The sequence below is a fragment of the Gekko japonicus genome, unplaced genomic scaffold, assembly GCF_001447785.1.
Source record: "Gekko japonicus isolate JY-2015 unplaced genomic scaffold, Gekko_japonicus_V1.1 scaffold91, whole genome shotgun sequence".
Lineage (NCBI taxonomy): Eukaryota > Metazoa > Chordata > Lepidosauria > Squamata > Gekkonidae > Gekko > Gekko japonicus.
The window spans coordinates 905,253-932,964 of record NW_015172555.1 but is presented as its reverse complement, the minus strand read 5'-3'; the positions used below and the strand labels follow the sequence as shown (position 1 = coordinate 932,964).

The window sequence follows — 27,712 nt, the reverse complement described above, 5'->3', positions numbered from 1 at the left end:
AAGAAAGAAAGAAAGAAAGAAAGAAAGAAAGAAATGGTAGAGCAGAGACAGACAGGTAAGTCACATGAGAAAGCTGATTGACTTCAGTCTTAGAACTCTGCACACATAGAATTTTATTACTTCAACCAGGAAAAAAACCAACAGTAAAAACATTAGACTTGATGTTCACTTAACTTAGCTGTCCATAATGTAATATAAGTCATAACATCCTGAAACTTCTACTTTGATGGCTACCAAGTACCCACAGAGATATAATTATTCAAAGCTAAACACTAATGACAACATCAAAATGATCATGCTTGTTTCCAAGATAAAGTGCATGCTCTGTTGTTGACTGCAGATTGAAGCTTGCGGGATAGGTCAACCATTCCATGGAGTGACCAGCTTTTGTGTGGATGAGGATGTCGCAACTCAGCAGATTCGCTGTGGCCATGATCTCTGCATCAGTTGCCCAGACTCCATCATGAGAGATGCCAGAAGTGCTCACATATTCACTCACATTCCGGTTCAAGTAGTCCTGTAGTTTCTCTGTCAAGTCAGTGTTCATGTGGTGGATGACTTTATTTCTAAGAAGGGAGTGGTTGTCCTCTGATCCTGTCAGGATGTAGCTGATGTCCCAGAAGTAGCAGTTCCCATCACCTTTGGTTTTATACGTACGCCGTGGATGCCCAAGCTCCCTTGTGCGTCCACAGTACACAACCTTTACTAATGAAAGGCCAAGAGTGGTGCTAAGATACTTTCTTACAGAACTTGGTAGTGGGTTGAAAGTCTTCATCTGCTGGCATCTCTGTGAGATGTTGATGTCATCATTGTCTGGTCCCTCACGTGGTCTTTTGAGTGTCTTCTGCTTCAGGCTGTCATTTGCAGAGTCACTAGGATAATCATCATGGGACTTGGGTGGTGGAGAAGCCTCTTCTTTCTGGAAAAGCTTAAGGTTGCTGGTGTGGTAGGTGTTGTTCAGCATCTTGTCAGTCTTACTGTTCCTAAGTTTTACGCGTCCCTTGGTCAAGGATTCCACAACTGAGTAGGGTCCAATCCAGCGTGGTTCCATCTTTGAACCCATGCGACGAACACAGCGCTGATTCTTGATGTAAACTATGGAGCCAACACTGATTTCTTTCTTGCTGTTGTGTCGACGATCAAAGCCACGCTCCTGGTATTCCTGGGCAGAGTGGATGTTGGTGCTGACGGTTGAACGGAGCTTTTTATTAATGGTTGTCAGTGTATCCAGTACATCAGGGTTAGCTTCATCTGAAAGGGGCATGGAGCCCACAATGTCAGCCTCTGAGGGCTTGAGGTCCATAGGAAGCTTTGCCTTCCGTCCATACATGACCTCAAATGGAGTACACTTGGTTGAGGCATGCACAGATTTGTGATACGCAAACAGAACACCAGGGATAAATTGATCCCAGTTGTTGCCTTTGTCATTGACAAGCTTACTAAGAGATTGTTTGAGTGTTCAATTGTTATTGGGGAAGTATCTCTCTTAGTAGGAAAATACAGCAGCCCCAGAAAGCAGGCCTGGGGGGTTAATCTGGCCTGGGGGGGGTTATTCTAGCCTAGGCCAGAGTAACCCCGGGTTTACTCTGGCCGGGGGGTGAATGGGGGGGGTTATTCTAGCCTAGGCCAGAGTAACCCCGGGGTTACTCTGGCCGGGGGGGTGAATCTAGCCTGTTACAGCCGGCCAGATTAACCTGGGGTTACTCTAGCCTAGGCCAGAATAACCCCTCCGGGGTTATTCTAGGCTAGGCCAGAGTAACCCCGGGGTTACTCTGGCCGGGGGGTTAATCCGGCCTGTTACACCGGACGTGGTGCTACTGAGCGAACTGGGATTTCTGCATTCAGACCACAAACAACAGTTGACACGAACCACCGTTAACAGACTCAGGTCCAAACCCTTGCAGACAGGGAATCAGGTCTTTGGCCACTGACCAACAAGGCACCCACTTGGGAAGTTGTCAGGGTCCTTAGTCAGGCCACACCACACAGGGCTTCATAAGAAGATGAGTGTTTATTGATGGATCCAGTACTAAAGAACACGTGTACAGCTTGTGTCAGGAATAGCCTTCAGTATAAGGGCCTCTGACTTATAGTGAAATCAACCCCCCCCCAATGAGCAGAAGCCAATTATTATAATTCGTGCACGTTGGCAAAGCAAGCAAGCATAGCAAAAAAGCTGTTACGTTCCCAGCCGAGTAAATGCAGCTGGAGACTACACGGTCAAGCCTGAGATAGCGCACAGTAGCTGGACAGGGAAGAGCTGCGAACGAGGAGGAGAAAACCCCCTCCACATTCCAGATCCATGACAGGGCTCCCTGACAGAAGCCTGGTGTAAAAAACAGCCAGCACCCAGGTCCGCAGAGCCTGTGTTCAGGCATGACACTTCACCAGAGTTTGAAATAATCATATCATTTCCTATCGACTGTAAGTTATTGTGAGGACTGAACAATGCACTGGCCCCGGCACCTCCTCGTTTGTCATTTTGTTTGCAATATGACAGTCTAGAGAGACCGCGGTTTCTTTCTTTGAAGAAGAAGGGGGGAAAACCCCTAAGTGGAAAAGAAAGTGTTCCTGGTGTAAGAGGGTTGCCAGCTCTGGGTGGGAAATACCAGGAGGCTTTGGGGGGTGGAGTCTGAAGAGGGGAGGGGAGGGGAGGGTGGGGACCTCAGCAGGGTGCAGTGCCACGGGGACCACCTCCCAGAGCAGCCGCTTCCCCCCAGGGGGAACTGATCTCTGTTGCCCGGAGGTCAGCTGTAATCCGAGGAGCTCTCCAGCCACCACCTGGTGTGACCCAGCGTAGGTTGGGATGTAAGCAACCTTTGTTCTGCTGCAGGTAGGTGCCCTTTTGGGGGAAGGGGGCACTCCCAAGAGGGCTACAAGGGTTTCTGCAGGTATATTTTCATTCATTCATTTGATTTATGAACTGCCCTCCCCTGGAGGGCTCGGGGTGGTGTGCATCTTAATTAAAACATAATAAAATAGGATACATCAAATAGTCAAATTTACAGAATAAAACCCTTAAAATACAGTCAAATCATTAAGAACATAAGAGAAGCCAACGTTGGTTCAGGCCAATGGCCCATCTAGTCCAGGGGCCATCAGGAGGTCCACCAGTGGGGCCAGGACACTAGAAGCCCTCCCACTGTTGACCCCCCCGAAGCACCAAGAAGACAGAGCATCACTTGCCCCAGAGTCCCTATCTATACCTTGTGGCTAATAGCCACTGATGGACCTCTGCTCCATATGCTTATCTAATTCCCTTTTGAAGCCATCCATGCTTGTAGCCGCCACCACTTCCTGTGGCAGTGAATTCCAAGTGTTAATCACTCTTTGGGTGAAGAAGTACTTCCTTTTATCCGTTCTAACCCGACCGCTCAGCAATTTCATGGAGTGCCCACGAGTTCTTGTATTGTGAGAAAGGGAGAAAAGTACCTCTTTCTTTACCTGCTCTTTCACATGCATAATCTTATAAACCTCGATCATGTCACCCCTCAGTCGTCGTTTCTCCAAGCTAAAGAGCCCCAAGTGCCTTAACCTTTCTTCATAGGTAAAGTGTTCCAACCTTTTTATCATTCTAGTTGCCCTTTTCTGCACTTTTTCCAGTGCTATAATACCCTTATTGAGGTGTGGTGACCAGACCTGTACACAGTACTCCAAATGAGGACATACCATTGATTTATATAGGGGCATTAGGATACTGGCTGATTTGTTTTCAATTCCCTTCCTAATAATCCCCAGCATAGCGTTGGCCTTTTTTTATTGCAGTCACACACTGTCTTGACATTTTCATTGAGTTATCTACTACGACTCCAAGATCTCCTGCTCCTTCTCAGAGCTCAGCTGGGTCATTGATAGCATTCAGTATATATCACTCCCTTTCTTCCGGGGAGTGGGGGAGGCCATGGCCAAGTATGGTGGAGGCCATTGCTGTCACCCTGCAGAACTGAGCTAGCATGTTTTCAGTCTTGTTGAGCCAAATGTTTCAGCCAAATCATTATTTCTCCTGGACAAAAAAATGGTTGCCTTGTGTCATGGGCATGGATGAGGATGAGCTGACAGAGCCTGCAGAAACCACAGCTGGCCCCTCTGAAGCAGCAGAGGAGGGTAGCTGGCAAGTGCCTGCAACAGCAGTCTTCACACCTGGCCCAGATGAGAAGGAAGAGCTGCAAGCTGTGAGTCCTACAGACTCACCCCCACATCTGACTCATTTAAGGGAGCAACTGCGGCAAAACTTAGCAAGCAGGCAAAGAGATGCCAGGCTACAAGGGAGATACTCGGCTAGCCCAGAGTTCTAACAGGAGCCTGGCTGATCTGGCTAATTGGTAACAGCATTTAACTCCACACTCTGGGCAGTACTCTTCGTGGAAGCAACAAGTTAGCCTCATACTCCTTGCATCCACTCCAGCTTGGCTTTTGCATCTAGACCTCCGGATCCCCTGGCTTTGAACTTGGCTCTGTGTTCCTGGCTCCTGACCCCGGCTTGGCTTTGGACTACATTTCTGATTAGTGATTTGGACTTGGCTCTGTGTTTCTGGCTCCTGACCCCAGCTTGGCTTTTTTGACTTTGAACTGTCTTCTCCTGACCTTGGCCTGTTCTGGACTCCCTTTGACTGGCACCCCAGCCCGTGACAGCCTTGTCATTTTCCCAGCTCTTTTTCTCTCTTTATGTCCGTAACCTTAGTGTGCCAAGAGAGAGAGAACAGGATTCTCTGGCATTTGGTTTTGTGCTGAAAAGAAGAGTCAAGAGAATAAAACCATCTCCCACCTTCCCCTCATGGCTTAGTTGCAGGTATGGGGGAGAAAGCCACTCGAGGTTAGGAATCCAGGAAGTAGGTAGAGATTTTAAATAGAAATGGCTTCAGTTTCAAAGCTTCTGTGTTACTTCAGAGGTGGTAATAATGAAACCAGCAACCATAATTATGAGAGAGGTGTAATAAGTAACTGATTTGGGCCCCACAGTTTTGTGAAATGCAAGAGACGTTACAGCTGTTACTTTACATTTCTTTGGGAATGTAGTTCCTTGATGCCATTCTTCCTAGAAAATCTGTCGACATCCTACTGCTTAGCCACAAGCCAACTTCCCATTGTGTGAATAGTCCCTCCTACTGTCTGCCTCGAATATACTGCCTATTAGTGTAGAAGAGAGAGAAGAAGAGGTTGGATTTATACCACGCCCTTCACTACCCAAGGGAATCTCAGAGCGGCTTACAAACTCCTTTCCCTTCCCCTCCCCACAACAGACACCCTGTGAGGTAGGTGGGGCTGAGAGAGCGCTCTTGAGAGAACTGCACTTGAGAGAACAGCTCTAAGAGAACTTATGACTGACCCAAGATCACACCAGCAGCTGTATGGGCAGGGGTGGGGAATCAAACCCAGTTCTCCCAGATCAGAGTTCATACACCTAACCACTACACCAAACTGGCTCTGAGTTCTAATATTATGAAAGATGGAGGCAATTTCTCCCTCTCTCCCCAAGTATGGCTAATTTTATAGTTTAAAATCCATTTAAGATACAAATAGTGGCATTACCAGTTTATGCCATAGTGACCTTAGAATGAATGACTGCAGCTCAATAGCTGTGTATTATTTCCCTTTTTTCCTGTAACATGAGCTACAGCTATTGTAGAGATATAATACAAAAACTGAGGGTCACAGATATGGAAAAGTATGAGACACTGTGTATAATAGATGTATGCTTAAGGTAGATCTATTTTGTCCTTTTTCTTTTTTATCTTTTTTTTAAAAAATCTATACTGTTATATAAATACTGGTATCAAGTATTACCAAACATAGGTTTCACCAAAGCAATACATCAAAGTGCAGGCTTACACTATATTCAAACATTCAAATGGCACCTTGTCAGTTTCACAATCACTAGTCCCAGGGGACTCTGGTAATTTACCCCTATCTGATGCAGTCTTTCTCAAGGATCGTGATGTACATACAGGCATCAGGTGCAATAATTTCTCTTTGTGAGTATAAAACTCTTAAAATAGCAGCATATTTTCTAGGGTCCCTTCGGAACCCTTGTGGCAAACGTAGTAACCTATCTAGGAGAACATATATCTCAAATTCTATCAGGCAGCAGTAATGTTTGGTAATACTAAGTTGACACCAATATTTACATAACATTATAGAGATATAGGACACTGAACTGCAGGCTGTGGAAGGTCAGTAGTTCAGCAGTTCGAGACCCGAGTGTGCCGCATGACGGAGTGAGCTCCTGTCTCTAGTTCCAGCTCCTGCCAACATAAATAGGTACCACTGGTGGGAAGGTAACAGCGTTCCATGCGCCTTGGTGTTTAGTCATGCTGGCCACATGACCACGGAGATGTCTTCGGACAGCGCTGGCTCTTCGGCTTTGAAAGGGAGATGAGCACCGCAACCCTAGAATCGGACTCAACTGCCTTTCGAGCAAGGGAACCTTTACCTTTACTATAGAGATACAGTTGAGTATGATGGTCACTCAGAGGAATTTAGCTTGGGTGCTTTGACCCATTTATGTCAGGCAAGGCCAATAGCATGCTAAATGAGCTAGTTATAAGCCTGGCCCAAGAGTTCACACCATTAGTTCATGGCTGATTTGGGATTTTAACCCGCATGTCATTCAGGTCTGATCTGCTTTGGGCTTGCATTTGGCATTTGGGAATATTATAAATTTAACTCTACAAATCCATTCAATTTTATTTCATTAAAAAAAACTTGCTTGGGACATACTTTGATGTCATGCGGAAACTAAGAACTTTGTTTATCTGGGATGTTAATGATATCTAAGTGATAGAAAGTAAAATGTAAACAGAGTTATTAGCACGGCCCTGTGACCCACACACTTGCTGTTTGTAATTTCCTGAAAGTTGTGGTATTTGCTTTATATTATTGCTATAAATGCCCACTGTGTGAAACGGTCCCTCCTTTTGCCTGCCTTAGGACAAACAGTCAAATATTTGAAATAAAATAGCAATTGTGTAAATGAAACAGATCATGCTCAAGGTTCATGAGATTATACCATTATACCATCACGGACTGGGGGGGCAGCACTCAGCACAGACACTTAAGTCCAGCTTCCTTCTATACCCTTAACCAAAGTAAGGAAACAGAAAGGTGTGCAGGAGAGGAAAGGCTGAGTTTGGGTTTGGTTTTTTTGTAGACAACAGTGAAGTACTTTGTTCCATTTCTTGGAATTTACAGTTCAAACTTAGGTATGCTTGGATGATGAATATATGAGTCATACATGGCTAAGTTATTGTTTTGCTGGGGAAAGTGTGGGTCTGCCCCATTCAGCTTGTTGAAAGGCCGAAAGAGTTTTGCCTCCTCATTGGCTCTTTGTGAGAAATAGCGGCTGATGCTTCTCTCCCAGATAGGATAGATTATATCTATCTGAGACCAAGAAAACTGGACCTTCCGTTTCTTGAGACTAGAATGTTTGGCCTTCTGTCTCCATCTTGAATACGCACCCTGTTAAGGGGTGACAAAACTGTGGCTTCTTGTCATAATTACTAACACAACATAAGCAGCTATTACCATACAACATTTGCCTTGAAGTTCACAAAGTGTTGGTGAGCTGGAGCCCTCTTCATCGGATGTATGAAGCACGACATTCTCTTGATAGCTAGGTATATGCAACAGAAGAAGTGCAGGCAGGGAGAGGAAAGCTGTAATAGAAAAACAAGATGGTCAAGCAATCTCATAGACAGGTGTCTGTCATTACGTATGCAAATAAGAAGAGTGAACAACCCCCCCCATCAGAGGTGGATATGGGCCATGTGCACCTGCTGGTAAATCAGATTGACTAGTACACCGCAAGGGACAATTTCCTCTCTCTAATGATCACTCCTGGTCTCTACCATAGCTAGACAAAACAATGTCAAATCTGCATATGAATGCAATCTCTGAAGCTTCCTGTACACACCTTGGAAGAAGCTTTACTTACTATGCAAAAATGTCTCAGTAGTTCTATGCTAATTTTAACCTCTGTGGTAAAGTATTTCTTGAACATAGATTCAGATGGGTAGCTGTGTTGGTCTGAAGTAATAGAACAAAGTTTGAGTCCGGTGGCACCTTTAAGACCAACAAAGTTTTATTCTGGGTATAAGATTTTGTGTGTGTGCACACTTCTTCAGATATCTTGGCATGCACGCAAAAGCTTATACCCAGAATTAAACTTTGTTGGTCTTAAAGGTGCCACTGGATGCAAACTGTCTTCTATTTCTTTTTAAAAAATATATATATTTTAATTTTATCTGGGGTACAGAAATAGAAGGAGGGGTATTGAGGGGGAAAGAAAAGTAAACATCAGGCACTTTTTTACAAATATTAAAGTCAATATAAACGTGACTGAATTGATTGGTCTAGGTAAATCATTATAACATTATAGCATTACCAATACCACTGTTCTATTTCTTGACCAGTATTTCTAAGTGACTGAATTGATAGGTCTAGGTAAATCATTATAACATTATAGCATTACCAATACCACTGTTCTATTTCTTGACCAGTATTTCTAAGTGGGAGCTGCGGTGGCTCAAGTGGTTAAGACGCTGAACTGCAGGCTGTGGAAGGTCGGTAGTTCAGCAGTTTGAGACCCGAGTGTGCCGCATGACGGAGTGAGCTCCCGTCTCTAGTTCCAGCTCCTGCCAAACTAGCAGTTCGAAAGCAAGAAATTGCAAGTAGATAAATAGGTACCACTTAGATGGGAAGGTAACAGCGTTCCGTGCGCCTTGGTGTTTAGTCATGCCGACCACATGACCACGGAAACATCTTCGGACAGCGCTGGCTCTTTGGCTTGGAAATGGAGATGAGCACTGCAACCCTAGAGTCGGATTCGACTGGCTTTCGAGCAAGGGAACCTTTACCTTTTTATTTCTAAGTATTTCTTGACCACTTCCCCCAAATTCATGGTCCTTTGCGTATAAGCAAACTTTGAGCAGCGTCTTTATTTTATCTAAAACCTTTTTATGCCACTTTCCCACCCAATCAGGGTCCTCAAGGTGGTACACATACAAACATTAAAAATTTGAACAATTAAAAACAACATTTACAATTATAAAATAATGCAATACAAACAATCCTGGGGAAAGGGAGGAGGGCCAGTAATGGTGAGTGGATGAGTTGAGGAGGGAAGAGTTGAGGAGTACCCAGTGGAGCAAGAGGGGATTTCTTTGTGGCGACTGGAAGATGAAGGAGATGAAGGGAAGGACATGGGGAGGAAGCTGATTGTCCCCTTTAGATTTAGGGAATTGTGCACATGGACTAGGAAAATGAGACTTTGGAAATGTGCTGATAAATATCCACAGTGTGATTTAAGAAGCAGTTGTTAAGTTCCCGAACTGTAAGGAATGCTCCAAAACGCAACTATTCTATTGGGATGCTTAAATCAAATTATTTAGTCAGGAGCTTAATGTACTGGATGATGTGCTGTTGTAACTAGTGGTATGCTCTGTCTGAAGTACCCAAGGAGCACTACACTAGCAGTGCTGATATATGCAGAGTTACACCCTTCTATGTCTGCAAGAACCAGTGATTGGGAGACTTGGGACACAACCAGGATCTAATCCTTATTTTACTGTGAAGATCATAGAGTCTGGCCATGCAGATGGCTGTTAGGAAGATAAAATGCAAGGGGGCGGGAATAATAGTTTCTGCCCTCTTGTGAGTAGTGCTCTAGGCAAAGACCAAGGACAAATGAGTGGGTGTCCCAGTCATCTTGATCGGATAGAGTTGCCAGCTCTACCATCCCCCATCAGCTGCTGGGGGGGGGCTGGGTGGAGCCTGAGGAAGATTTGGGGTGGAGCCTGAGGAGGACAGGGGCCTCAGTGGGGTAGAATGCCACTGAGTCCACCTTCTAAAGCATCCATTTTCTCCAGGGGAACTGATCTCTGTAGTCTGAGGATGAGCTGTAATTCCAGGGTAACCCAGGTCCCACCTGGAGGCTAGCAGCATCTCTACCCTCTGAATGGGGCAAGCTCATCTGACTCTAGTCCCTGGTCACCCGTGAACATCACTTGGTGACGGGGGGTGGGGGAGGCATTGCTATTTGTCAGTGTTATCTGCCTCCCAGGGGTGTTGTGTCCATAACACGGTGGAAGCACACAGCCACTTCCCTGAGCTTCTTGGAATTAAACTGTGACAGAAAATGTAAAATAATAATAATAATAATGAAATATCCTCTCTGACCGGCTCATTTTTGTCTGTGAATTTTTCACACAGACATTTTGAGTTAAATTTTTATGAAGACATTTTCCTAGTCTGGCCAAAATCAAAATGGCAAATGTTAGGCTGGATCCAAGCAGCTTTTCCACTGGTGAAAACAGCAGGTGCTCCCTCTGTCTACCCCAAAAAGGCTATGCTGGACATACATAACGTGCCCAAACAGAGGTCGAGGATAAGACAAGCCCTCTCCCTCCCTCCCTCTTGCACTCTCCGAACTGGGGGGGGGGGCTCTCCCAAGTCCTGAGAAGAGAATGGGTTGAAATCAGTGCAACCTGATCTATAAGTACCAGCAGGGCTTTTTTAATGGAGGGATGTGCCGTAATGGAGTTCTGGAACCTCTTTGACAAAATTCTTTTTTAAATGTTTAGAAGTTCATGAGTTTTCAATATAGAAGAAGAGAAGAAGAGATTGGATTTATACCCTGCCCTTCACTACCCAAAGGTGTCTCAGAGCGGCTTACAAACTCCTTTCCCTTCCCCTCCCCCCAACAGACACCTGGTGAGGTGGGTGGGGCTGAGAGAGCTCTTGACAGAAACTGCTCTTTTTCAAGAAGAGCCCTGACAGAACTATGGCTTGCCCGAGGTCACCCATCAGGTGCAAGTGGAGGAGTGGGGAATCAAACCCGGTTCTCCCAGATTAGAGTCCGCGCACTTAACCACGACACCAAACTGGCTCTCTGGCTATACAGATTGACAACTTCATTTCCCTCTTGAAAATTCCAGCACCTTTTTTTTTTTTAACACCATGCTGTCACTTAAAAAACAAAAACACAACAACAAAGAAAAGTGCTCAGTTAAAATATTAGAAGTAGTTTGCCTGTTGCACTTTGGGATTAAAAATAGGCCTCAATTCACAATTAATTGTAGATTACTAATCTAATCCACTTCCGATTTGATGTCTACAGCCCTCTAGTGGACAGAGTAATCCACCGTTCTCTCATGGTTGCCTATTTGTGTCAGGGATGCTGCCACCATCACTGGAGTCAAAGGGAAGAGTTTATTAAGAATGGTCCAACTTCTCTTCTGTACCTGAACAGCTCCCACAGAGTCCTTCTGCTCACTTGATTTGAAATCTGAGTTCTAGAAAGGCTGCATACAGCTTGACATGGCCCAGAAGATGCAGGAATGACATGCGGCCCTGGCACAGGTTTGAATGGTGTCTCGCACTAAATGAACTCCCCTTATCAAAAAGACTCATGATAGAAACCAACCGTAGGAATGGAAGCACAGCTATCAGTTGCACCTTAGATAAGAGATCTGAAAAAAGCATCGCCAGCATCTGGCACAGATAGCGCTTAGTCTGAGTCCAGGAGTTCAGAGTTGCAATCTCCCTTATACATAAAAGCCGAATGGTGGTGGCACTTCTCTAGAACATTCCACACGCTCAGGAAATGGTTGGCGCCCTGGTGTGTCACTCAGAATCTGTCCCTATCCACTGGCTGCATTGCTTGAGTCTCACCTCCAACATTCTAAACAGTTTGCTCTTCCTCTCCCCCCCATAGCCAGTCAGAACACAGAGGTTATTTGCATATGCAGCCTCATTGGCCTTTGCCTCGGAACACAGAGGTCGTTTGCATATGCAACTTAATTGGCTTTTTTGCCTCTAACATTCTAAACAGTTTGCTGTTCTGAGGTAAAATGTGTCCGATCTGCAGGTGAGGGCTGGAGATCACTCAGAATTACAACTGCTTTCCAGATGGCAGAGATCTGTTCCCCTGGAGAAAATGGTGGGCTCTGTATCCTTATATGCTGCTGAGGTGGCCCCCATGACAGCCAATGTGATGTAGAAGTCAGGGCTTAGGAGCACGGGAGAGGCTGCAGGTGTGGGGGTGGTGGAAAGCTGAAGAGTGAGGGGGGAATAAAGGTAGGTTGATGATTGGCTGGGAAGGAGATAGGGTTGCCAACTCCAGGTGGGAAATTCCTGGAGATGTGAGGGATGGAGCCTGGAGAGGGTGAGGTTTCAGGAGGTGTGGGACAGGTACAAAGCCATAGACTCCACCCTCCAAACCAACTATTCCCTTCTGGGGAACCATTGTTGCCAGTCTCCAGGTGAGGGCTGGAGATCACTCAAAATTACAACTGTTCTTTAGGTAGCAGAGATCAGTTCCTCTGGAGAAAATGGTGGACTCAGTGTCATTATACCCTACTGAGGTCACCACAGCAAATTGACACTGAGTGTCCAAGGCCGGGGCACCCGCCCAGAGCCTCTTTCTAGAGGCCGTTGTATTTATTTCCACAACGGGGCTTTTTCCTAGTATAATATAACACTTAAATCTCATCTTCAAAGGCCAGCTCGTCATTTGAATGAGCAGATGCTTCTAGGATTTTCCTCTGACACAGGGATTACCAGGGCTCCACTGACAAGGATCCTGTGAAAGAGCTGAATGTATTTTTATGGACTGGACTCCTTCCCACCGACGAGTCCCTGTGACAGAAGCCTTAACACTCCAAAGTGCACAGACCAGGCCTATCACGATGGTGAGCTAGTGATGAATAATCGAACACGCACATTCTGACTTTATTTCACATTAGGTAATAAAGTTTTCTCTCTCTCTCTTTATTTTTTAAAAAAAGTAAAGGGTACTTTGATTCTGACTCTGTAATAAAATATAGACTAAGAATAATGATTGACAGGACATAAAATTACACAATGACACGGGTAACTTACATGTTCATTAGTTCATTTTAGGGAGAGATAAGTAGGTATAAATATGCACATACATACACTTTTGTGTCATTTTTCTAAGAACTGTACAGTATAAAAACAGAGAGTCAGCATAGTGTAGTGGTTGCAGTGTCAGACTAGGATCTGGAAAACCCAGGTTTGCATCCTCACTCTGTCAAACTCGGACTTTCGTTTGCCATGTCTTCTGCAAAAGAAGGGAAATTCCTGAGGGGGTGCGTTTGAGTGTGAGAGTGTGACAATGGCTCTGTTGTAGTGGCGATGTAACTCTTCTAAAGCAGTCTCCATTCTCAGGGATGACCTTGGAGAATGTCTGTGCTTGCTTTGCTGTCAGAGATAAACATAACAGTAGATTTACAGGTGGGGGTGTCGAGCGCAGAAAAGCTAGGCGAGATGGTTGGAGAGTGTGATTGGATGGGACCAAAGGAGGGGCCTTATATGAACTGTCTATAACTTTAGATTTTGGTGCCAGAACCTCAGCTCTGACACAGTACCAGTCTAGCTTGGAACATCTTTATTTCACAATAAACAAATCACTGCCAGAAAGTGTCACTGAGAGTAACTTTGTCCAAGAGTCTGACACACTCATGCCGTGGAAGCTTGCTGGGAGACCTTGGGCCAGTCACATGCTCCCAGACTAACCTACCTCACAGGGTTGTTGTGAGGATAAAATGGAGGAGAGGAGAATGATGTAAGCCACTTTGGATCCACACTGGGGAGAAAGGTGGGGGGAAGAAGAAGAAGATGAAGAGGAGGAGTTGGATTTATACCTCGACCTTCACTCAGAGTCTCAGAGTGGCTTACAAACTCCTTTCCCTTCCCCTCCCCACAAGGGGCTGAAAGAGCTCTGAGAGAACTGCCCTTGAGAGAACAGCTCTGAGAGAACTTGCAACTGACCCAAGGTCACCCAATAGCTGCATGGCGAGGAATGGGGAATCAAACCTGCTTCTCCAGATTAGAGTCCACCACTCTTAACCACTACACCAAACTGTAGTAAATAAAGTAAACATTCACAATCAATCAAGTAGAACAAACAAATCCTGTTCTAAAACAAAGAGGGAATTTTCCCCAGTCCCATTATGCCTCATCCATTGTTTCATACAGATAGTTTCAGGTGGGGAGTCATTAGGTGTTTATCTGTAGTAACAGAACAAAACCTATGAGGCAAATTGGTTTTTAAGGTGCTGCTAGCCTAGAATTTTGTTCTGTTGCATCATAGATAACTTTACTTAGGAGAAATTTATTTTTCTAAAAAAAAAAAATGCTGTCTAACAAAAATAACCCCCTCCTCTCTTACAGAAACAGCAAATTCCAGTATGACTGGAAACAGTGCGATGTTAAAAAGAAAAAAAGGAATTCTGTATCACTTTAAATGTTTCATCTGCATGGGGGGGGGCTATTTATTGTTACATGACATCCAAAATGGGAGCGCATCCTAGTTGTCTAAGGGGTTTATTTATCTGTAAGAGACATCTCCGAAACCCGTGTCTGTCACAGTCATTACAGGGTAAAACACTTTTTAAAAATTAGGTGCAGTCCTGAGGAAAGTAACATATCCATATTCACAAGTTATACATTACAGTATAGATGTTTAATAATTACAATTACAGTCCTTAATAATTACAATAGTAATTCCAATTTATAACAAAATTAGCTGGTTTTTCCTTATTTTGTTGAACTGAACCATCCCTCTGACAGCCCTGAAACAGCCAGTGTGTCCATCTCAAAGGCCTTCATCTATTTCTCTACAGTCGATGGGGTTGGTGTTTGCTTTCTGATTTGACCCCAGTATTTTCCCAGCCTCTTGAAAGTCATCCTCCCATAAATACAAGGGGAAAATATTTTTAACACCTGTTATTTGAAAAATAATTCCTACCCTGTGAGTCTAATACATATTGATGTGCGGAGAACCAACCCATGAAAGATATGTGCAAGGACATTACAGTATAGATGTTTAATAATTACAATTACAGTCCTTAATAATTACAATAGTAATTCCAATTTATAACAAAATTAGCTGGTTTTTCCTTATTTTGTTGAACTGAACCATCCCTCTGACAGCCCTGAAACAGCCAGTGTGTCCGTCTCAAAGGCCTTCATCTATTTCTCTACAGTCGATGGGGTTGGTGTTTGCTTTCTGATTTGACCCCAGTATTTTCCCAGCCTCTTGAAAGTCATCCTCCCATAAATACAAGGGGAAAATATTTTTAACACCTGTTATTTGAAAAATAATTCCTACCCTGTGAGTCTAATACATACGACCCATGAAAGATATGTGCAAGATCAGCACGACATTTCTGATCCTGATACTTAAAAGTGTTTGCCTTTCAAATTTTATGTTATTTTGTAGGGGCTGTGTATTGCTGAAAGATTAGTTTTGAGTTTATGTTAAAAACCAAGACAACAAAAATACAGAACTGAGTTATAAATTTATCCTGGGTTTTCTTTCCTAAATTCTTCTCCAAAGAGTTTGGGAAGGGTGGTCACAAAGGGCAAAGTTGCCACTGAGAAATGTGAGTATATTCTCTAGTCTATCTATATCTCTCTAAGGCATGGCAGACATATTCCTCCGTCCCATTTTATCCTTACTTATGGAGCTCTGCAAGGGAAAAACAAACAGCCTGAAGCAAGCAGGGAAATTTTGATATTACTACATTTTTAAAAAATCCCACTCTTCCTCAATTCATTCTCACTTCTTCCAGTTTATCCTCACTGTGAGGAAGTTTAAACTGAAGGGGAAGGACTGGTCCGAGATTGCCTAAAGAGTTTCATGGCCAAACTGGGACTTGAACTTGGTTCTTTGGAACAAAGTTTGAGTCCAGGGGCACCTTTAAGACCAACAAAGTTTTATTCTAGGTAGACGCTTTTGTGTGCATGAACACTTTGCTGTGGTGCTTCAGACCAACACAGCTACTGAATCATGGTTCTTTGGTGTTTCAGCCTGGCCCCTAATGACTATAACCACACTGGCTGTACACTGGGGTGCGGTGGTGGAGAAAAGAGTTGGCAGAGAAAGGGTGAAGAACACCCTTCCCACCTGCCCTTCAGCTGCTTCTGACTGCAGCTGTGGGCGATCAGATGTGGAGGTGCCCTTCTGCTCCCATTCTGAGCGGATGCTTTTGTTGGACTGTCTGTGAGTGGACAGTCTGTTCAGTGGTTGCAGCATATCCCACGTTCCTGATAGGAGTCCTTGCCCCCCCCCCACACACACTCACCAGACCTGTCAATGCTGTGTGCCCTCAGCAGTCAATCATTTAAATAAAGAGCGAGCAAACTAACCTGTCAGCCAGTGATTATAAAGAACCTTATAGTGTCTCCCCTGTGCTATTCACTGCTTGACCTGACCCAACGATCCATGATCCTGGAGGGGAATTAAGGATGCCAACCTCCAGGTAGGATCTGCAGATCCCTGGGAGTTACGGCTCATCCCCAGACTGCAGAGATCCGTTTTCCTGGAGAAAATGGCTGCATTGGAGGGTGGACTCTATGGCCCCACTGGGGTCCCCCCGTCCTCCCCAGGCGCCAACCCCCAAATCTCCAGGAGTTTCCCAGCCTGCATCTGGCAACACTACCCCCCCATCCTCCACTGGTGGCCAGGGAAGGGGCTGGAGTGGCAACCCTAGGGGGGACTGATCTCATGTATCATGCAGCTGTAAGTGCGCCTGAAAGGCAAAAGGACATGCAACTGAAAAAACGCATTTATTTCACAGCTGCAAAGCTGTTCAGCAGATGTTCAAGTTGGCTGGTGGTGAAACGAGCAGAGCCGAAGATTGGCTTATGAGTGATCACAGCCGTCAGATCCATGTTCGCCTGCTGCACATGTTCGCCAGGGAGTTTGTGGCATCCCTAATTGCCCCTTGTATGGTTGGGGTGTTGTTTGTTTGTATGTTTTTAAGAAGTCAGGGAGAGCTCCATATCGTGTGCAGCTGAAGCCTGGCATTGCAGGTCTCATTGTGAACAAGCCTCTTTTGCTATGGACAGCCCTTTCAAACCTGCAGTTGTATTTTTAACAGAGCACAAGACCAAGCATTTGCTAATCTGCTCTGAAGAGGATATGCCTTTTTTTTAAAAAAAAAACTTTGTTTCATTTTCTTCTTTAAAAAACCCCCCAAAACCTCAGTGCTACTGCAAGCTGCATAGGCTTTATCTATATACTATTAGCCACCGATGGCCCCAGTTTGCGGGTAGCTGAACCCATGGATCAGGGCCATGTGGATGCTGGGCACTCCCCAGGTTTGCAGAAAACTCTGAAAATTAAAAAAAACCCAACCATGGCGTGATGGCGTGATTTAAAGTACAAGCACAAGCGCAGAGGGCGCGCTTACCTCAGGCAGTTGGGGGTGGGACAGGGGAGCCAATCAGTGGCGAGTGCGCAGCCTGGGAGCCGCTCTGGTCCGGCTTGGTGGCAGAGGCTGGCAGTCATGGTGGATGAGGCCAGCAGCCAGCAGGAAGGGAAAATGGGTGGAGGGACTGTTCCGGTCTAACCCCTGAGATGAGTATCTTGTCTTATGTAGCCCAATTTGCGCCTACTTTATTGAACGCAGGAAGGCTTTATGACAAAGGTACACATAGAGAGAAGACCGGGGCCAAAACAAACAGCTGAGGTCTTGAACAGCATCGTTGCAACACTTATGGGACGGACGGTAGAAACATTGTTCCTGTATTTTGTTTCCTCATATTTTGAAGAAGCTGATTTAACCCATCTCCACCCCAAATTGGCTGATCTTACCGGAGATAAAAGTGAGGTTAATGATTCACCACTCTGGAAAGGTTATAAAAGTGAAAAGTTGCATGTGTGGATAGGTGGGTTTAATGATTGATTAGTCATTTTTTAAAAAACACCCCAGCTTTTCCTTCTTTTGGTGGCTTATATCAGTGCTCTTTAGACTTGTGACTTGATTTCAAGACGTTGCAAACTGCAAAGGGATCTTTTGAGAAATGTGAGTATCCAGCAGGGTTGGGATTCATGTGTTTTCAGTTCTGGGCAAACTACTGATGGGTCTTGATTAGAAATGTCAATAATATGTAAATGCGGCTTCTCTTTCTTCTCCTAAACTCTTTTTTTAACTCTTTAAGTTTATTGATAATATCATATCTCGTCTTGTGATTATCCCTTTTCGGGATGATCAAATTTAACACTGTATATTATGGATTTTATTAATCTTTAGTACATTGGTAGGAAACGAGCCTATTAAATGGGAAGTAGCTGTGTGGCTCAAGGGTGTTGTCACCACTGTGAGCCTTCAGGGGTTAACATTACAGCCCCTGCTGCTGCCAAAACCACATTTCCTTCTGTATAAAAGGAGCAAACTTATTTCCATTAAGAGCAATTTTGTCTAACTCAGGTGCCTGTTGGTTGTTAAAATTTGTCCTATAATTGGAATGGACTGCACTGCCTTTATTGGCTTTTAAAGCATCTGATTTTCCAAAGTTGTGTGTTTACCTTATACAGTTGTATATTTATGATTATTGTTTTGATGTTGTAAGATTATTAATCAAAACAAAAATCGAGGTTTTGTTTTTATGATGCATAAATTAATATGTATTGCTTCCCTTGTTTGAATTCAAAGTTATCTGGACAATATTCATAGCAGCAAATGGGTGACATGAACAAATGCAATAGTAGCCCAAGTTCAGTCCTTGTAAATCTTAATGGTTGCACTTGGAGAGAACCAACTGCTTGCTTGCAAGGTGAAGACAAATGTCAGGGTTGTCCTGTGGACAGCCTGCCTTCAGTCTGGACAGCGTCTCTCTATGTGTGCAAACAGTTCACACTGCTCTAGAAACTGTTCAGTCTCTGTCCTCATTCACTTAATTTTCCTTTTGCAATCAATGGGACTTAACGGGGCTTCAATCTGCATGCAAAGTTGGGTTGTGTATAAAACATTTGCAATCTCTCTCAAGTATTGACTGTGAGACTACAATTTGACAATTGTCAGAAAAAAGCAGAGTCAAAATAATACATAAGAAAAAAGAAAGCCACAGATAAGCATTTGAGTTTCACAGAGTTCATTGGGAGAGTTTTCAATATGCTATTGCACTGAAATCAACTTTGATGTTGGCTGTTGTTGTTCAGTCATACAGTCGAGTCCGACTCTTCGCGACCCCATGGACCAGATCACGCCAGGCCTTCCTGTCTTCTGCCGTCCTCTGAAGTTTGCTCAATTTCATGTTCGTTGCATCTATGACACTGTCTAACACTGTCTATGACACATCCTTTGCTGTCCCCGTCTTCTTTGACCTTCAATCTTTCCCAGCACTGCAGTCCAAGGGACTCTCAAGAGTCTTCTCCAGCACCATAGTTCAAAAGAATCTATTCTTCGGCGCTCGGCTTGACTTATAGTCCAACTCTCGCAGCCATACATGACTACTGGGAATACCGTTGCTTTGACCATGCGGACTTTTGTTGGCAGGGTGATGTCTCTACTTTTTATCATGCTGTTTAGGTTCGCCATTGCTTTCCTCCTAAGGAGGAGACGTCTTTTAGTTTTATGGCTGCTGACTCAAATACTTTTCTTCAGCATCAAGAAGGGGGAAAGCTGAGACAGAGTTTTCCATTTTGGTGTAGAGTTTTCCAGTTTGGTGTAGTGGTTAAGTGCGCACAGACTCTAATCTGGGAGAACTGGGTTTGATTCCCCCACTCCTCCACTTGCACCTGGATAGATGGTCTTGGGCAAGCCGTAGTTCTGATAAGAGCTGTTCTTGAAAAAAGAGCAGTTTCTGTCAAGAGCTCTCTCAGCCCCACCTACCTCACAGGGGTGTCTGTTGTGGGGGGGGGAAGGAAAGGAGTTTGTAAGCCGCTCTGAGACCCCAAGCGAAGGGCGGGCACCTACCTCACAGGGGTGTCTGTTGTGGGGAGGGGAAGGGAAAGGAGTTTGTAAGCCGCTCTGAGACCCCAAGCGAAGGGCGGGGTACTCCTCCTCCTCCTCCTCCTCCTCCTCCAGCAGACTGAACATTCCAGCTTAGCCCGGGTTCCTCAGAGCCTGAGAGCAAAGCAGGGTGATCCATGGCCAGTACTAGGAAGGGAGACCACCCAGGAAGACTGGGGTTGCTATGCGGAGGAAGGCAAGGGCAAACCCACCTCTGCTCATCCTTTGCCTGGGACACCCTGCGGACGGTGCTCTCAAGGAGTTGGTTTTAACTTGATGGAATGCTCATCTGGGCTCTCATTTCATTTTAAAAAGCCATTCCCGACATCTTCCGTGTGGCTGCAGGGAACCCAAGTTGAGTCCAAGGAACCTAGATCTAAAGCACTGAAAACCCAAAAGTCTAGTTTGGCTGTTGTGGTCTGACCCAGTAGAAAAAACTTACTTCATAAACCATGCTCTCCACCAGCGTGCTCATCAGAGAAATGATGGAGCCTACTTTATTAGATATTTTAAAACATAACCTCAAGATTTTTATGGACTGTTTATGTTATTCTGGAAATTAAACATTAACCAACCATTCAAACGCAGCACCTGAAAACTGGATTAGGTACCACTGAGAAGAAACATAATCCCTGGGGCTGTGTTTCTTCGGTACCTTCAACTGAGCAGAACCGTGTTGACTATTTTAAGAAACGAAGCCATGATTTATTGATTTATTTATTGTTTGTATTTATATCCCGCCTTTCCAGATATCTGGCTCAAGGCGGCTAACAACATTAAAATGGCATAAACAACCAAGTTAAAACAGTTAATAAATACCATACCAATTAAAACAACAGCAGTTGCAATTAACCCAACAGAAATGGCAGTAATCCAAATCCCATCCAACGGTAGGGGTAGCGTCCAGCAGAATCTCAGGCCCGCGGGTGCTCTAAAATTTCAGACCAGACGATGTTCCAGGGCACACTCATCATGGTACCATGATCCCCACTATGTAGGAAGCTAAGTCGGTCCAAGTTCTATTTGTTTTTCATTTGAAGAAATCAGTAAAACCTGTAATTTCAGTGGGAGAGTTCCCTCTGCAATCCATAGTAGCGATGTAATAATTGCTCATAACTGCAGCAACTTCGCCACAGTTGGTTTGGTTCAGTTGCTTTTGGTGGGCAGCTGATCCAAGCTTTCCGTTGGTAAGGCCTTGAAGTGGCCAAGAACTGTATGCCCCATGGCTCGAGCCTTGATTTGTGGGTTTTGTGCTACGTTGGGGTGGTTGGTTGGGTCCAGAAGGTAATTGTCCCTGCCCGGCTGGCCAATGGAGCTGCATCACCATGGCACAAGCCTGGGGCAGGCGGGGCTTCCAGCCATGCCTCTGCCCCCCAGCTGGCCAGTGGGAATGTGACTCTGAGGCACTGGGGTGGCCTGATGGAGCCAGGCAGGGCAACACTGGTGGAGGCTTCACTGGAGGATCTCCCCAGCCTGGAAGGGGAGGGGACACTCCTGTGAGACTCTGTTGAGGTTACCAGAAGGTAGAAGGAGAGACTGGCAAGGGTTGTGAGGAGCAGTGTAAGCTCCCGCAGTTGGGAGCCAAGGAGCACGAGGTGGGGCTGCTGCTCCTCCAAGGTCGGAAGCCACAAAGTCAGACACACACACTCATCTTTACTGTTGATCTGTGGCCTCTGATGGATGAAGAGAAACTCCCTACATCTGGGGAAGGAGAGGAGAAGGATGCTGCCCAAAAAACCCTCCTCTCTCACCCCCAAGAACTTCTAGGCAGCAAGAGGCTGAAATTGTACATCCTGCATCCCCTCAAGCAGGTGAGCACAGGGCCACCTCCACAGATAATCATCCCCATCAGGGGTCATTTCCTGCAGGAGCACACAGGAGCGGAGCCCCGGCAGTAAGGAGCCCAGGGGGTGGGCACATGCAACAAGCCCCGCCCCCTGCTCCCAGCAGCCCTCAGTCAGAGCAAGAAGCAGTCAGGTAAGCTGCAGAGCTCCCCCCAGCCCCCCGGTCCAAAACAGTCCAGTGGCACCTTTAAGACCAAGTTTTATTCAGGTACAAGATCTCCCTCCTCTGTGAGGATAGATCTGCACCCCCCCCCAATAGCTAGCAATCCAAAACAGTCCAGTGGAGCCTGAGTGGTGGGTGTTGCCTTCTGACACACTTCCGGTGATGTCAGGGGGTGTGGCATATGCAAATAAGTTATGCTAATGAGCTCCTGCACCTCTTTTTCTAATAAATGACCCCTGATCCTCATAATCCTTTCTGGCAGAACAATTTTCCCTCCCCCAAATGTTCTCTGGAATCTGATTGCGTTACATGCCCTCCAAAAGTCAGCCAGGGAATGCCCCCTCCTCTCTTACTCTGGCAGGCCATTCTAAAAAGTTGGGCCCAGCATGGGGCCTGTAACCTCACCGTAGGCATACAGACAGTCCGAAGGGAGGGCACCTTAAGGAGGAGACTGCTGCTATGGAGTGTACTGGGAGATGTGTTTTAATAAGTAGGAAGGCCTTTGAAAGAACTTACCGACGTTTGGAAAGGGCCAGTATAGTTGACACAACACTAGAGTTTGGTCTTCCAAGTGGCTGACACCAGAAGAAAGACCTGCTGCCGTATTTTTGCCAACTGGAGCTTCCAAGGCATCTTGCGCATGAAGTCTGTGGGTGGTGGGAAGGGCCTTCAAGTTGCAGCTGATCGATGGCAGCCCCATACGGTTTTCAGCGCAAGAGGCAAAGGTGGTTTGCCATTGCTCGCCTCTGGAATAGCTTGGCGGTCTCCCACCCAAGTACAAACCAGGGCCAAACCCTGCTTAGCTTCCGAGATCTGTCTAGATCCAGATAGCTTGGCCCACCCATGTTGCAGCAGTCCCTTCTGAAGGTTATGGTAGCATGAATCAATGTAGCCACGGTCAGCAGGAAATAAATAAGGAGCCAGTTTATGAGCTAGATAGAATGGAAAGAAAGTGCTCCTAGAAGCAGCACCGGCCTCCTTGTCTATTAACAAGGCCAGGTTCAGGGACACCTCCAAGAGCTGAACTCGATCTTGTCAGGAAGGTTAGCCCCATCTTACTCGGGTAGATCAGCACCAGCCAAACACTCTTTACTCCAGCCAGCATGACCTACATCTTGTCTGGGTTAAGCTTCAGTTTGTGTGTCCTCAGCTACTTGACCACACCCGTAAGTGTCCTAATAGTGTCAAGTGTCAGAAACATACTGGTGAGAATCCAAGCCATAGTTCCTGATGATCTTGGCCAATGGGCTTACATACACTGGGGTTGAAATGGACCATTCGGCTACCCCACACATAATGTGCCAACTAGCTTGCGCTCTCCCTCCCGTGATAACGTTCCTTTCAACAAGAAAAGCATGAAACTTGGCAACGAGACCACAGAAGTTATGAGGAAGTGGCAGGTTCATCGTTCCTACAAAGTCTCACCTGGAAAGATGTCAGCTCCACCTAGTGAGGAAGGTGCACTACTGCCCAGGGCCTCTCTGTGAGGATGGTGGTTAAGGCTGGAGGGAGGTGGGGGAAGGAACGGTGCAAAGGAGAAGGAGCCAGCCAAAGAAAGAACCATTCAGTTCCACAGGGGCGATATAAGGATGCACACCACTCTTTCATTGTAATCAGGGGCTTATTTTTGCTGGAACGTTGCCTGGGGTGTCTTGTGGAGACTCTTTTTTTTATTTAAAGGCCATGTAACGGAGGAGGGTTAGAACAATATCTGGCATGAAGGATATTGTAAAAATGGGTCAGAATAGTCTGTGTATCTTTTGTCTCCTTCATCTCTCCAAGGTCATACTTTCAGATACAAAACTAGGGCAAAACTGTGCGGCTGAGCATTTCATTTGAGAGTTAACTGCCGGCTTTTGGCAGCTGCTTTCGGTACTGTGGTATTTTGCATACCATTTTTCATAACTGGGATTTTTTTCTCACTATGTACCATCTCGACCCTTAATAACACTGGAAAGACAATTTAAATTTTTTAAAAATAAAACGTTTATAGGATCACAGGGCATGTTTTATGGGGGTCATTGGACATGTTTTTAAAAAGGAGAACCAAAGCAGTGATTGTATGAAAACCACCTAGACCAAGGAAATCTCCTGCCAAAATTAGCTGCAGTGCTGGCGTGGGCTTTCCCCTCCTCTTCCAGTCCCTGTCCAGTCTGGTCCCTTTTTCTTTCGTTGACCAGTTTGGTGTAGTGGTTAAGTGCGCAGACTCTAATCTGGGAGAACCGGGTTTGATTCCCCACTCCTTCACTTGCAGCTGTTGGATGACCTTGGGCAAGCCATAGTTCTGGCACAGCTATTCTTGAAAAAGAGCCGTTTCTGTCAGAGCTCTCTCAGCCCCACCTACATAAGAACATAGGACAACCCAATGTTGGGTCAGGCCAATAGCCCATCCAGTCCAACACTCTGTCACACAGTGGCCAAAAATACCAGGTGCCATCAGGAGGTCCAGCAGTGGGGCCAGGACACTAGGAGCCCTCCCACTGTTGCCCCCCCCAAGCACCAAGAATACAGAGCATCTCTTGCCCCAGACTGAGAGTCCCTATCTATACCTTGTGGCTAATAACCACCAATGGATCTCTGCTCCATATCTATATATCTAATAGCCAAGTTGCCCCCTCCGTGTGGATATCTAAAGCCGCACATCGAGGGTACTTGGTGAGCAGGGAGATTTTCCTGCACATTTGGGGCAATCCCCAGATGTGCAGAAAAATCTGAAATCCCCCCTAAAGTAAAAAAGTGTGCCCTGCGCAGGGAACGCACTGAGAATGGTGCCTCGCAGCTGTTGCCGGGGGGGGGGCTTGGCGTACCCGGCAGCTGGGAGACGTGTGAGCCTCGCGGTTGCTGCTGGGGGGGGCGGGGGAGGTGGTTTGGCAGGCCCGGCACGACCCTCACTGTCAGGGGAGGAGAGGGAAGTTTGGCGGGCCCGGCGGCTGGGAGCCACGCTGGCCTCGCTGTTGCTGCTGGGGTGGGGTGGGGGAGAACGTTTGATGGGCTGGGCGGCTGGGAGCCGTGTGGCCCTCACCATTGGGGGAAGGGAGGGAAGCATGGCGGACCAGTGGCTTAGAGCCGCAAGGGCCTCGCTATCGCTTGCGGGGGGCCGGGGGAGGAGGTTTGGTGGGCCCAGCGGCTGGGAGCTGCATGGGCCTCGCCTTCGGGGCCGGGGTGGGGGGAAGCTTACCTGTGGCCGCTTCCTCAGCCCTGAGGTCCTCCTACTTCCACAGGACGGGAGCTGTGGTGAATACTCCCCCCTCCGGGAGTATATGGGTCCCTCTTCTTCTGCTTATCTAATTCCCTTTTGAAGCTGTCCATGCTTGTAGCCGCCACTGTGGCAGTGAATTCCATGTGTTCATCACTCTTTGGGTGAAGAAAGACTTCCTTTTATCTGTTCTAACCCGACTGCTCAGCAATTTCATGGAGTGCCCACGAGTTCTTGTATTGTGAGAAAGGGAGAAAAGTACCTCTTTCTCGACCTGCTCTATCCCATGCATAATCTTATAAACCTCGGTCATGTCACCCCTCGGCCGTCGTTTCTCCAAGCTAAAGAGCCCCAAGTGCTTTAACCTTTCCTCATAGGGAAAGTGTTCCCATCTTTTTATCCTTCTAGTTGCCCTTTTCTGCACTTTTCCCAAAGCCTCACAGGGTGTCTGTTGTGGGGAGGGGAAGGAGTTTGTAAGCCGCTCTGAGACTCCCTCCAGTAGCGAAGGGCGGGGTATAAATCCAATCTCTTCTTCCTCTTCCTCTCCTTCCTTCTCCAGCTCCTGGTTTTCAACCTGCTCTGAAATAATCAGCCCTTCTTTCCGAGGTGTTGCATTGCAGCTCCCTTCCTTTTTGCTCCCCTGCCTTCCAAGCCATTCCCAGTCTGTGCCCCCCGGGCCAGGCCTCCAGTTTCCTTCCCGACCACACACACGATTCTGAGTAAGCGGCACACGCAGAAGGCAGAGGTCATTTCGGGGGGGATCGCAGTTCCCCCGGGTGAGGTACGGGGGGTGGGGCACCCCCTGCTTCTGGCCGCCCCACTTCCGGCCCTCATTCAGCCAGGAGGAGGCAGGAGAAGAGGGAGGGTAAGTTGCTTCCTCCCTGCCTCTCCCCACCCCTGCCTGCCTGGGGCCAGGGAGGGCCTTGGCGGGGCTTCCTTGTACTCCTGCCGGCCTTGCAGGTCCACCGCCGGGCCCCTCATAGGGCTCGGCAGTGGAGCTGCAAGGCAGGCGGTGGCAGCCGGGACTGTTGGGGGCGGGGTGTGTGGCCTTATGATACACATCCGGTGATGTCAGGGGGTGTGGCCTTATGACACACTTCCGGTGATGTCAGGGGGTGTGGCATATGCTAATGAGTTATGCTAATGAGTCCCCCTAGCTCTTTTTCTACGAAACGACCCCTGGCAGAAGGTCAGGCTCTCTGCATATGTCTGTGGCTGCAGGCTCAGTTTCCAGCATCTCTGGAAAGAACTTCTGACCATTTTAGTTGGCTGGGCTGGGCAGTCCAGTGGTTTAACATCAGGCTGGTTCATATGGCTTTCTTTGCCTACACAATGTCATCCATAAGCCCTGGGAAATGTTGCCCTTTGGGTTCTAAAATGAGAGGCCAAAGCTGCAGGGTTCTGAAAGATATTACACAGAATTTTTGTTGTGGACGCACATGAGATTTTCCTTTCTTCCATCAGCGTTCTTACAGAAATAGAAGTTTTGCCAGCTAGTTACTTATTAGAGGATTCATTGCAAACACCTTTCTGTGTCCCCAACAGATAGCAACATGGAGAATAACTGCACAGAGACTAAAGAGAAAAGCAAGACTGAGGTTCAAGACAGTCCTGTAGTGAAAACAAAAGTGGTAAGTGATTACCCCCCTCCAGTGTAAAAATCATTAAATGTGCAAACACAACTTTCTCTTTGGGAGCCCAGGGATGCTCTGTTTGCTAATGATCAATCTATGGAAACTCACCACCCTGGAATGTTTTGCAGCGGGTTTGGGTGTATGAGGCTACGGTTTCTAGGGTGTGTACATCTATTTTATTGCTTTCATTGTTTTATTTATGTATTGTAAATTGGCTTTGAAAGTGTTCTTAGCACTTTATGGTTTGAGGTTTTGGTATTTATATGTTTGTAAGCTGCCTTGGATATTTCAGCAAACAGAAAAAGAGAGTGTAGATCTTTAAAAAAAAAAAAGAAGTGGAAATGAACAGAACTTCCAAACTTCTTTCTGGTGTTAGGCAGCAAACTTGCAATCTTGTAAAATAGTATGGAGTTACTTTGCAAGCAGATCCCAGATGATACAGTAAACTTAGAAGTGGGCCCTACTTCAAAAAGTTTGCCTCTGGCCTCGTGGGTCTCAGTATTTTGGATCCTGTTTCCCAGGGGTGGATGGTATTCCTGCCAGCAGGAAAAGGGGGCTATTTCTGCCAGTACCTCCTCCCTCTGCAGACCCCCACCCCACTTTGCATCTGTGCTGTTTGGGGGTGGGTCTGCCAATCCCCCTGGGGACACAATTTTAGAGGGCAGTGTAATGCAAATTCTAATTATATGGTATTAACATAAGCAATTATCTTGTGATTGACATTAACTCCCAGTAAACCAGAAAATGAATCAAAGCAGTTGGCACAAAAAGTTTTAAGCACAGACTGGAGATCTAAAACTTTGTCAAAACAAGAAACAAAATTGCGCTTCTGCAATACCCTTTCGTAGTGACAGCCAGGTTTAAAAATTCAGGATACTATCTTTCCCTGTTGCACCCACACATTAGTATAGGGGTAATAGTTAGAAGTGCATCCTTTGAGGACTGTACAAACTCTCTGCTAAAATAACATTCTGTGCCAAATTCTGGGATTAGAAAAGTGGGATTCTGCAATTTGTATGAATCATGCAAACCAGGCTAATGTATATATCATGCTGTATAATTCTTTCTGACACACCTTATTCACCTCAGCCTCTGGATTCTCAGACTTCAGCAGG

At 46.1% G+C, this 27,712-nt stretch overlaps 1 protein-coding gene across 1 annotated transcript in view; it reads left to right on the top strand.

Annotated features, from left to right (window-relative positions):
- SLC2A9 (solute carrier family 2 (facilitated glucose transporter), member 9) overlaps positions 1-27,712 on the top strand; it is a 176,432-nt gene that overhangs the window by 55,247 nt on the left and 93,473 nt on the right. The window contains exon 2 of the mRNA XM_015421182.1: positions 26,509-26,594. Coding sequence (XP_015276668.1) covers positions 26,517-26,594 — 78 coding nt within the window. The 5' untranslated portion in view covers positions 26,509-26,516. The remainder of the gene's footprint in view (positions 1-26,508; positions 26,595-27,712) is intronic.